At 42.5% G+C, this 12,538-nt stretch overlaps 1 protein-coding gene across 1 annotated transcript; it reads right to left on the bottom strand.

Moving 5' to 3' along the window:
• Positions 1-9,845: 9,845 nt before the first annotated feature.
• LOC149238923 (uncharacterized) lies at positions 9,846-10,331 on the bottom strand. Its single transcript, XM_089369701.1, has one exon. The coding sequence runs from the start codon at positions 10,329-10,331 to the stop codon at positions 9,846-9,848; it is 486 nt and encodes a 161-aa protein (XP_089225827.1).
• Positions 10,332-12,538: the final 2,207 nt, after the last annotated feature.

Raw genomic sequence — 12,538 nt, 5'->3', positions numbered from 1 at the left:
AGACGTTGCGAGCGACAGTGAAGAGGTACCCAATGTTATTAAAAAAAATTGCGGTCAGTCTGAAGATTGATTTGCTTCTGATCATGGCAGGTAATTTTGAGATTCGATGGAGTTACATCGGAGATTGCCTATGGATTTGGAGCAGGCTCTATTTGCACGAGTATCAGCCTCCTTGTTGAGGGAGTGAAGTACATGGAAGAAACAGACTTCTTTCATTTTCTGGGTCAGTGCTTGACATCGATTAATAGTTTGTTGCAGGAGCACATTGGAGGTGCTCCGATTATATACCATCAGACTAATGATGATGGCCGAGTCTCCAAGGATCATTGCAGTGCTTATGCCGAGTTTTTGAAGCTGAATGAGCCCTTGGTATAGTGCGAGAGCTTCAGCCCTGTTATTGGAGAGGGGGCCTAATCCCCATTCATAAGCCATTTTGATATCTCCATTGGCATTGCAAATGATTCCACCAGCCCCTGCCATTCCTGGATTAGATTTGGAGGCCCCATCGAAGAAAAGATAGTGAGTGTTACAGTTTCTGAGCCAGATGGAAAACTCCTCATCTTTCATTCTTATTTTCCAACTGTGATTAGAGTTGTTGCATTGGCTGCTAATGTCACTCCCGCTTTGGCCACTGTTACTTTTATCCAACAAGTACCCTATGAAATTCCTTTCTTCAACACAGAGATCGGCGATGTCAATTTTCTTTTGACTTTTGACTGAGATAGCTTCCAATGTAAGGCTCCTTGCCTTGCTACATAATTTCCTGATGTTGGTTTCTTTGTCTTTGAAGACCATACGGTTTCTTGCCAACCATATGTTCCACAGAAGAGAGTAGGGAAGAGCATCCCAAACTCTTCTAGCAATATTGTTCTTCTTTCGTTGCCACGGATAGTTCCTCTTCCAAAGATGCAAAACTTCAACAATGGAGTTATGGGAGCTCCAGGGGAGATGGGTGTTTAGAAAGATTTCTTTCCAACAGGCAGTAGCAAAGGGGCAAACGATGAAAAGGTGCTGGATGGTTTCTTCAGCTGCTTGGCAGTTTGGGCAGCGGGATGGACCAATTATGCCTCGTTTTTGCAAATTATCTGATGTGAGAACTTTCCCTTTTAGGAGGACCCAAATGAAGAATTTTATTTTTGGAATGGTCTCTGATTTCCAGGCAATTTTCCAATGCGCCCAAATGGGCATGGGATATTCATTGTTACAGATATGCTGGTAGGCAGCTTTGACTGTGTAATTGGAGCCTGAAGGATCCCAACGGAAGCCATCATTACTGTTTTTTTTTATTGGGGCAATGCTATGGAGATGGGTTTGGAGATTAGCAAAACTTGCTTCAAGATCAATGGGTATGTCTGGGAAGATCCATCCTGTCCAAATCTGTGATTGAGTGTCCCACTGAGATATCTGGTCCAAATAATGAAGCCCTATGCTGTCAAAGAAGGATAGAATCTGACAAGTTCCAGGTTTGCTGTTGATGGGCTGCTGACCCATTATTCTGTCTGCTCCGATTCTGATATTGTTGCCACCCTTGGGGACTTTGGAAATGTTTTGGGCAAGAAAGGGGATTGCTTTCTTGCACAACCTCCAGATTTTAGAGCAAGCTCTGTTAGGGATATCATAATCCAAGAGGTGTTGCCTTGGAGATTTAAGATATTTGGCTTCCAACACATTTTTCCACCAAGTAGATTGGCCACTAATGAGTCTCCATACAATCTTGCCACCAAACGCCAGATTTAAGAGCTTAGGTGATCTGATTCCTAAACCTCCACGTTCCTGGGCTTGAATGACCTGTTTCCAATTTATAAGGTTGTACTTCTTTTTTTCATTTTCCCCCCTTGCCAAAGAAAATGACGGAGGATGGCTTCCATTTTGTGATGAAAATTGGCAGGAGCTTGCAGAAGCGTGAATTGATATAAGGGCAAAGAAGAAAGACCTGTTTTTAGAAGAACTAGGCGGCCTGCTGGATTAAGCCAAGAGGAGCCCCATTGCTGCACTTTCCTTTTCATTTTATCTATGATAGTATCCCATACTTCAGCTTTCAGAGGACCAGCACTCACTGGCATGCCCAGATAAGTGAAATGCCCCCAGTCTAACTTGCAAGGGACCCCAAATGTGCTGGCGATGTTATGAAGAACTTGAGCAGAAGTGTTCCAACCATAGATGTAGCTCTTGAGATGGTTGACCATACCTCCTGAGTAGCTCATGTATTTGTCTAAGAGGGTTTTGAAACGACGAGCTATGATATTGGAGGCTCCTCCCATTAACAGTGTGTCGTCAGCAAATTGGGAATGATTTATGTTTTTGACTCCATTCCCAAATTTAATACCTATGATAAGACCGACTCGCCGATTATAGTCCAAGGCCTTACTAAAAGACTCAGCCATCAAGATGAACAGGTAAGGAGAAAGGGGACAACCTTGTCTTAGCCCTCGAGAGGATTGAAAGGAAGGCCCTGGTCTGCCATTAATGAGAGGAGAGATCCAAGGACCTGAAATGCAAGCTTTGACGAGGTCAAGGAAGGGCATAACAAATCCCATTTTCTTTAGAACAGCAAAGAGGAATGAGTGTCTAACTCTGTCGAAGGCATTGGCTAAGTCCAGTTTTAGGATGAAACCTTTTTCTTTTCTAGATTGGCTGGAGTGTATAGCTTCTTGGACAAGGAGAATGGAGTCAGAAATTTGTCTATTGGCCAAGAAGCCTCCTTGATTTTCAGAGATGAGCGAGGGGAGAAGAGGTTTAAGACGAGAAGCGAGGATTTTGGTCAGAATTTTGTATGATGAATTGCAGAGTGAAATGGGCCGAAATCGGGAGAAGGATGAAGGTCGATTCTCTTTAGGGAGGAGGGCAAGATGGGTGGCGTTAGTGAAACCTCCAATTTTGCCCTTGCGTTGAGTCCATTTTATCATCTTAACAAGGTCTTTTTTTATTATTCCCCAATAAGCTCGGTAGAAGCAGATGGGGAAACCATCTGGGCCAGGAGCTTTGTCTGGTTGAAGCATCTAGATAGCTCTTCTTATTTCTTTCTTTAATTTCCTCACTGATCTCAGTGGGGAGGTGTTGCAGTAGATCTGAGTAATCTTCAACCTCTTTTGTTTCAGTTAAGAGGGCACTGTAATGATCTGAGGCTGCCTTTTTAATAGCACCTTGAGTGGTTTGGAGATTGCCTTCAGCATCGATGATGGAGGTAACATTGTTCCTAATTTTCCTGACAGTGGCCTGCTTATGAAAGAAAGCAGAATTTTTGTCACCTCCTTGCAGCCATAGCTGCCTTGATTTTATTCTCCATTTTTGCTCCTCTGCTCTATTGGCACGATATAGCTGGAAGTAGAGATCGCCTTCGAGTGCTTTGTATTCCTGGGAAAGCCCTCATTCCTCTGTTATGTTGTGAACTTTCTCCAATTTGCTTTTTATTTCAGTTTTGTCCTTCTCAGGTTCCGTGTAGTAGTTTTTTGCCCATTCCTTCAAGGCGCTTTTGGTCCTTTTTAACTTGTTTTCCCATATGTATCCCGACGACCCTTCTATGTGCTGACTCCATGTGTTTTTGACAATCTCATCAACAGTAGGAATGCTACTCCACAGTGGACTATATTTAAAAGGTATGGGCCCTAAGGGACAGTGGGCTTCGAGAACAAGAGTTGTGGGGTAATGATCAGATGCTGAATAGGGGAGTACAACAGCATAAGCGGTGGAGTAAGATGAGAGGAGCGTGACATTCACCAAAATCCTGTCTAGCCTCTCCATGATATTCCCTTTGCCCAGTCTGTGATTATTCCAAGTAAATCTGCGATTTTTTGGTACAACATCAACTAGATCGTGATCCTGCATGATGGTCTCCAACCATGTTCTGCAAGGGTCATGAGAAAAACAACCTCCTCTTTTCTCGTTGGAGTGGAGTATGAGATTGAGATCTCCACCAAGAATAATATTGTTGTTTCCTTCTTCATCTATGTCTGCTTTGAGGGAAGTCCAACACTGCTCTTTGTCTCTATAGTGTATTGGCGCATAGATGTTGTAGATAACAATCCTTTTGCTATCTATTAAGCTCTCTAGAGTGACTTTAATCTAGTACTGGCTGACTGTATCTGTTATGTGTTTCCAAATGTTGTGGTTCCAAAGGGTTGCAATTCCCCGGAGGCGCCCCTTGATTCGCTTATGCATCCATTATACTGCTTGAGCTGACCAATGATTCCTTTCATTTCCTGGTGTCCTTGTTTTGTTTCTTGTAGCAATAGGGTTTCTGGTTTCTCATGTATTATCAGATCTTTTAGGGCAACAATTTTGGAGGGGTGCCCTAGTCCCCTGCTATTCCAGGATAGAGCTTTCATCATTGAGTGTGAGGGGTACGGAGAGTTGCTCGCCCTCCTTGTTCCTTATGCACTGCTTCTTTACTGTTTTGCCCCAAAATGTAGGTTTCTATGGGGTTCTGCGTACCCATGGCAATATCCTTTTGAGCATTTTCATCTCTCTGTTGCTTTGAAGACTTCCTTCCTGGCCCTTGTTTTTTTTGTGTGTCCAGAGTTACACCATGCTCTTTAGAAGAACTCCTGGTAGATCTAGAGGAGGGAGGATCGTGGGAAAAGGAGGAGGAGATTAGCAGGGGGGGGGTGGGTTCATTAGCATCAACTTGGGACATGGAGAAAGGGGGGTTATCTTCAGGGGTGGAAATGGTGGAAAAAGGGTTGGATGAAGTAGGGGGAGGGAGCGGATGGGCCATGGAGGAGCTGGAAGTGTTAAAGGGAGGAGGATTCAGTGAGGAGGTGGAGGGGAAGGCTGTGTGATTAGCCTTGGGAGGGATAGCTTCAGGGTTTGCCTTAGGGTTGGTAGCGGTCTTCTTTTTCTTGACCATTTCTCATTGCTCAGGCATTTTCAACATCAACTAATTTAGAGCTTTAAACAGGATTTGCTCGTAGCCCAACTGTTGGATGTGCATCCAATCATCCACTTTGAGCTTGATGGCCTCAGGGAGACCTTTGCCGAGATCAACTTCAACACATATGTGGGCGTAGGCTTGCATGTTGTCTTTTGGCTCACTGCGATCAATAAATCTTCCAACAGCATTCCCAATGGCTCGAACCGATTCATCTCCCCAACAATGGAGAGGGAGGTGAGGGAGCCGAACCCAGACCGGGACTGCACTAGGGACATCCAATTCAGGGTCAAAATCCGGAGTCCATTTGTTGAGGTATAAGCCTCTGGAGTCCATGAAATATGGTCTATTTCTAAAGATTAGATCCTTGTCTTCTCTTGATTCAAAGTGGAAGGTGAAATACCCTTTCCCACAGAAGCGGATGGAAATTTTGCCTTGTATTTTATCAGACTAGTTTCGCTCGACCCACCTTTGCACTGTCTTCGGAGAGGGCCAGAGACCAGTGAATTGTCCGATGAGACCTCGTTCTGCCAGAGAAAGTGCTGCCATACGAGGGAGAGCAGGAGGAAGAATCACCTCTTGCAGAACATCTAGCTTCTTAACAAACTTTGAGATTGTTGGGCGAGGGCACTGAGGCGGTAAGGATTTGACTAGGGCGGAGAAGGCCTGTTGGGCAGCAGCCGCCTCTAGGGTTGCATCTGGAGGGCCAAAGGCTGCAAGAACTGGTCGGCGCTCAACAGCAGCGTGACCTAGCAACAGTCCGGTTTCGTCCGCAGCCGATTCAGTTTTTAATGAGACCTTATCCCACTTGTTTGTTGGTCATATTCAAGTTATTAGTTAAAAAATAATGAATTATTAATATAAATTAATAATTTATTATTATTAAAGTTAATAAAATATAGTTAATTATTAATATTAATTTATAATTATTAATATTAATTACTTTATTATTATTATAAATAAAAATATCATTGTTGTTAAAATAATAATAATAATAATATTTTCACGGGCCTTGGATAAATGGTGATCGGACGCTTTGTGAAGGCACTCCTTGATGTGAAGTCACTAGTTCAATTCTTGGTCCCAATCGCAATGATATATTGGACATATATGTAGTCCTCCAAGCTTACAAAATAATAATAATAATAATAATAATAAAAGGAAGACATTAACATTATAAAGCAAAGTGATCAATTAAATATTAATAATTAATTAATAATCAATTATTCATTAAGATACTTCAATTATTAACTAAATTAATATTAATTAATTAATATTCATTTACCCTATTAGATATTAATAATTTATTAACTTTTTTACTTATTAACTATTAATTAATTAATAGTTGCCCATGGGGCTTTGGATTGATGGTGAATGGGTGCACTGTTAAGGCACTCCTTGTGATAGGTTGCTAGTTCACATCCCCCATGGGTGCTTACCTACCAAAAAAAAATAAAATAAAAATAATTAATTCATTAACTAATATTTTATTATTATTATAAATTAGAATTAATTAATTAAAAAATAACTTATTTGTATTTAAATATAATAAACTACTAATAAATAAATATAAAATTCATTGTTTTTTTATAAATAAGATAAACTATTAATTAATTAATAGTTAATTCATTAAATAATATCCCAGATGGGGTGAGGAGTCGGGCACACAAGGTAACGCATAGGCAATTATGAAATCCACCTAGCTGATGGCACGAGCACTGGCCTTCCTGTCCTCTCACAACTACTTGTGTATGGGAGGCGTTATGGCAATCTGTGCGAAACCTCCTTCAACCTCGAATCGAGTGGGAGGAGTTGAATGACAAAAAATTATGGAGAGTGGTGTGCGTTGTTGGGTATGGTATCTGTTTGATGAATGTGATTGAAATTCTGTGAGTGGGAGGTGGAAGAGGTGAGGAGTTCTCGTTTGGGAAAGGTGGCGACTTCAGTGCCGACGTCCCCTCCTTGGCTTTTAGGTTTGTAAATTGGTCACTTTATTCTCTGGTGCATGGAATTTGGTGTCTTGGCATGAGAGAGGAGCGGAACCTCTAGTGGTGCAAGCCAGTTGGCGGTCTCGCTGTGAGCGGGTGTGTTCCCATCTGCGTCTGCATGGAGAACGCATCTCTCTCCTTTGCAACTCTTCCTTGGGGTTTTGTATGTTTCAGTGGTTTTTGCGTCAAGGGTGTACAGACTTTCAGGTAGCTAGATTGGTGGGCTGCCAACGAAGGGTTGAGGGCAACGAAGCGTGGGCTCAGCTCCAATTTTCCAGTTAGAAATTGTTGGTCTGGTTATAGGTAGCCCAAACGGAGTGGGTGGGGAGAACCCGAGTGGTTGAAGTTGTCATTTGTATACTAGTTTGTTGGTTTGATATGTGCCCGCGAATCGGTGTTGGTTCTGTAAAAATGTGCTCGGTTCCTCATCGTGATCGATCCTCTTCCTCGTTGAAGACTAGCTTCGCTGGACAGGCGGGTCGGGAGCCTCCAATGTGGGTGATAATGGTGGAAGGGGCAAAAATTGGAACTAGCGAGGTGGCAGGCGTGTTGGTTGGTCGAGTCAGGCAGCATCTGGAGTCTGTGGTGGTCTTAGTGGCTTGAGGACTGGTCGCATTCTGGAGCCTCACTAGCGGGTTGGAGTGGTGTGAAATGGGGTTTCGGGCAGATGAGGGAAGGCAAGGCGTGCATGACATGGACAAAGAGACGACCATTGATGTTGTTTGGAAAATTGCAGGGACTTGATCTAGTCAGTGCTTGATCACTTGGAAACCTCTGAGCAAGTAGGCAAGGAAGAACATGCTGAGCTCATAGCCACATTGAACAAGATGCACTACTTCCAGTGCCATGTCTGAGAGCGAGTCGTGGTGGTATGGCATGGCCAGAACCTGTTAGCTGAGAAAGTGGAGAAGTTGGAGTCTTGGATGGCCCACTTCGAGGAGTATGTATAGTGTTCTTTCCGCCCTCCACCTCCTCCTGTAACAACCCTAGGTAGTCCAACTTCAATCACTTCAGATGATTAGCATGGTTACACGTGTTCTACCTGTTTTATGTGTTTAATGGTGGTTTTTGCCTCCTAAGTTGTGGACTGTATCTTTGGTTGCCTTTCTGTTTCTTTGTCATATGGTGGTCGCAGTAGTCAACAAACCTGGTCAGGGTGAGATTACCTGTGTTTTGTTGTCGATGTACTTATTTTTTGATAAATGAATAGAATGTTGATTTACAATATATATATATATATATATATATATATATATATATATATATATATATATATATATATATATATATATATATATATATATATATATATATATATATATATATATATATATATATATATATATATATATATATATATATATAGTGAGAGGAACCCAGCAACCCGCCTGATACGTAACGACCAATAAACCTCTAGGGGGCTATGATTTGTCCTCCTCCTCGTAGCCCGGGTTGCAACAGGGAGGATTTGAACCTGGGTCTCTCGAGTTTCAACGATTTCACATATCTCAGATTACCAATTGAGCTGTCCCACATGACAAAATTATTAATTATTAATTATTGATGATGATGATGATTAACGTCCTTTGAGACGAATGCGGTCTATCAGACCTCAAGAAAAGAAAAGGAAAAATAATATAATTGAGATTCGTCAAAATCTTATTTCTATGATAAAAAAGAAGGGAAAAAAGAGCTCCAAAATCGCTATAATTGGGTTGACTTAATAGGTCAGGAAGATTGGAAGTGTTGCGGATGTTAGGGAATTGAGAGCAGATGTGAGTAAGATCCGGGCAATCTAAAAGGAAGTGTTTTTCATCTTTCACCCTCTTAGTATCATAAATCTGACAGATTCTATTGTCCCAGGGAGTCTTGGGAGTAGACCATCACCCAATTTCACTTCGAAGTTCATGAAAATTAGTTCTTATCCTGGCGATGTTCATTTTTTTCTTAGTGTTGGTCAATACAGAGAGATACTTTTGGTCATCGAAAGTGGGGTTGACCACCTCCTTATAGTATCTTAACTTCCTTTTACCCTCCATCTCCTTATCATCCCACATCTTGTCCTTAAAATTGGAGGTAATAACATCTTTAACATTATCCTTGCTTCCCATGATGATCTCCTCCTTAATCCTCCAATGGTTGAGTGAATATTGGGCATCCTTATGCCACCTGCAGTTGAGGTGAAGGTGGGAGTTTTGACTAAAGTTAGAAGCAATCTTTGGGAGCCTCTTGGATTCCATGTTGGAAAGCTTCTTCTTATATATCAAATATCTAAACATAGCTGCACTTTCAATGGGGGACATGCCAACTTCAATTAAGAGGATAAGATAGGGAGTATTTCCCTTGATTGAGGTTTTAGGTTATGAATTGATTTTGAACATCTCAATAGGAGGTAATAACATATTTAACATTATCCTTTCTTCCCATGATGATCTCCTCCTTAATCCCCCAATGGTTGAGTCAAGATTGGGCATCCTTATGCCACCTGCGCTTGAGGTGAAGGTGGGGGTTTCGACTAAAGTTAGAAGCAATCTTTGGGAGCTTCTTGGATTCCATGTTGGAAAGCTTCTTCTTATACATCAAATATCTAAACATAGCCGCACTTTCAATTGGGGACATGCCAACTTCAATCAAGAAGATAGGATAGGGAGTATTTCGCTTGATTGAGGTTGTAGGTTATGAATTGATTTTGAATCATCTCAAATTTTCCCCATGACTCCCTAGATATACTACAACCCCAAACTAACTATTTTTTTTTTGACAGAAACGGTTAGATGATGTATTAATTTCCGGTGAAAAGTGCCTCATTACAGATTACAAAAAATAGAGAGAATTCAGATTTCTCTTTGGATAGGAACCAGATGTTTTGCCCCCTAGTGAGTCTGCAAATTCTTTGGGCTATCATACGATTGGTCTTCTCTATCTTTCCTGATTTACATAAACAGACAAACTGCACCAATAAAAGACAGTAAAACATATTAAACTAATAGTCAAGGGATGGGATCACAGCCTTCATCTTCATTTCTTAGCAGGACTCCTGGAGAGAGGGGGGCCGCTTTGTTGGCTTCAGCATCGGCTTCTTTATTATTATCTCTCTTTACATGGAAGAATTCCAGGTTCTGAAAGGAATTTATAAGAATTCTAATTCTGTTCATCAATCTTGAGAGCCTTAGATCAGTAGGATGGGAACTGTCGACAATGATCTTAATGATGGATTGGGAGTCCCCAAAATCAATTGCATCTTTTATACCCAAGGATATGAACTGTTTGAGGCCCTGAAAGAGAGCCAGGGCTTCGGCTTGGATGCTTGTGTTGAAGCCCGCGCCCCAGGCAAACCTCAGTTCAGTTTTGTTCTCAGCATTTTTGATTACTCCACCTGCACCGGATCTGCTAGGGTTGCCTTTTGCTGCCCCGTCAAAAAATAGAATGTATCTTGCCTTCTTGGTGCAAAACTCAGCAAAATCTACAGCATCCATTCAGATTTGCCAATTTTTATGGCTCATAGGAGGGGATCTGATAGTATCAGTGAAATTGAGATGAAGATGAGCGCCCCATGCAGCTTCCTGGTCACTTAAATCTGCTCTCTCTAGCTGATCGCCCAAACAGTCTCTTAAGTGGCATTTGATGTTTTCCCAAATGATCTTAAGGTCGCTTTTTTTGTCTCTGAAAATACACTGGTTTATTTCCAGCCATACATGCCAGCAAATGAGTTTAGGGAGGATGATCCAGGCGTCTTTTATGTGGGCGTTCTGAAGGGAACCTCCTGGAAACCTTGATTTCCAATTTGCAAACAGGTCTGCGCATTGATTGGGCAAGGCGAAGCCAGCGTTCCATGGTTTTAAGGCCTCGGTCCAGAGATCAGCGGAGAAATTGCAGCAGAGCATAAGGTGGGGGGCATTTTCCTCGTCAGTTCCACATAATGAGCAGCGGGATGGCCCGCTGTAACCTCTTCTGCGCAGCCTGTCATCCGTTAATATCTTTTGATGGCATAAAAGCCAGCTGAAGACATCAATTTTAGGCATTGAGGTCCGCAACCAAATCCCTTGCCATGGCTTCGGATCAGGGGGAACGTGAGGCCGAAGGGAGAGGAATTTATAGCCAAGCGCCACTGTGTATCGACTAGATGCAGGCCCCCATCCCCTGATGTCGGGTTTCCTGGAATTTAAAGGTGCTTTGTCTGCTAAGAGTGATCGGAGGGAGACGAGATCGCTGGAGAGGTTGTGGGGTACCTCTATGTCGATCCAGTTCTTCCATTTGCCGTTTTCCCATTGAGAGATGTCCCAAAGCGTTTTTAGGCCCGCTCTGTCCATCCATTCTCTCAGCATCAGCAGTGAGCGGTCTTCAGAGAGGGGCTCACTGTCCATGATTCGGTCATCCCAAATGCTGATACGCTTACCATTTCCAGGAATCCAGTGCGCGTGAAGATTGATCAAGGGGGCCGCTTTGATGCACAGTTTGTGAACCAACATTCCAGTTTTTGGTTTGGGTTTGTCTAGGCAGCGGGTTCTCTGTCCCCTAAAATATTTCCTCCACATCGCAACCTGAGCCCAACTCGGCTTTGGAGATATAATCCTCCACAGGAGTTTTGCACCCAAGGCAATGTTTTTCTTGCTGAGGTTCTTGAAGTTGAGACCTCCTTCCATTCTGGGCAGTGTGACTGTGTCCCAATTAATAAGGGGAATTTTTTTCTCATTATCTTTCCCACCTTTCCAGAAGAAAATCTTGATGTATTCCTCCATTTTTCTCATAATACCTGTAGGTGCCATCATGACTGCAGCTTGGTAGGTAGGAAGGCTGTTCAAGACAGCTTTGACCAGCACTGTCTTTCCAGCCAAGTTGAGCCAGTTGAATCCCCAGGAGTGGATTTTGAGCTTGAATTTTTCCAATAACGACATCCAATCTTTGCTGAGGGCCCTTTTTTGGAAAACAGGGAGCCCCAAATATTTGAAGGAATTCCAGGAAGAGGAGGCTGCAAATCCAAAGAAATTGGAGATAGCTTGGAAGAATCTGGGGGGAGAGTTCCAGCAGTAAATGTGACATTTGCCTTTGTTAATTTTGCTTCCTGAGTCTTCACAGTAAGCATCCAGCACTTCTTTGAAATGATTAGCCGTGGACAAAGAGGCAGTGCCCAGCAGGAGAGAGTCATTCGCAAAAAGGGCATGGTTTATATTTTTTAGACCTCTTGCAATGCTCAGACCCGTTATTTCTTGGTCATTCTGCTTTTTTATTAGAAGGAAGTTTAGGACAGAAGCTTGAAGGACAAAGAGCAAGGGGGAAAGAGGGCATCCTTGTCTCAGCCCTCTAGTGGCTTTAAAAAAGTCAGTTGCCCTCCCATTTACCAAAGGGGCAATCCAGGGTTCGCTGATACAAGCTTTGATCCAATTGATGAATTTGAGTCCAAAGCCAAACTTGTGGAGGACCTCAAACAAGAATCTGTGTCTTACCCTGTCAAAGGCACTTTCCAGGTCTAGTTTAATGACCATTCCTTTCTCTTTCCGAGTCAGACTTGAATGAATCGCCTCTTGGACCAGAATAAAATTATCAACAATCTGCCTTCCCTGGATGAAGCCTCCGTGGTTCTCGGGGATGATGTCAGGAAGGATGATTTTTAATCTGTTTGCAATAACCTTTGTTATCAACTTGTAGCCTGTATTGCAGAGGGAAATAGGGCGAAATCTGGAGA

The sequence above is a fragment of the Pinus tabuliformis genome, chromosome 8, assembly GCF_031772625.1.
Source record: "Pinus tabuliformis cultivar Carrire ecotype Pingquan chromosome 8, CPIR1, whole genome shotgun sequence".
NCBI classification, from domain to species: Eukaryota; Viridiplantae; Streptophyta; class Pinopsida; order Pinales; family Pinaceae; genus Pinus; species Pinus tabuliformis.
Note: the sequence above shows the minus strand (reverse complement) of the source record. Positions and strands in the feature narration are given on the sequence as shown.

Bases quoted from the DNA above. Each gene is read 5' to 3' on its own strand.
- LOC149238923 (XM_089369701.1), bottom strand. From the start codon at position 10,331: ATGGATGCTGTAGATTTTGCTGAGTTTTGCACCAAGAAGGCAAGATAC.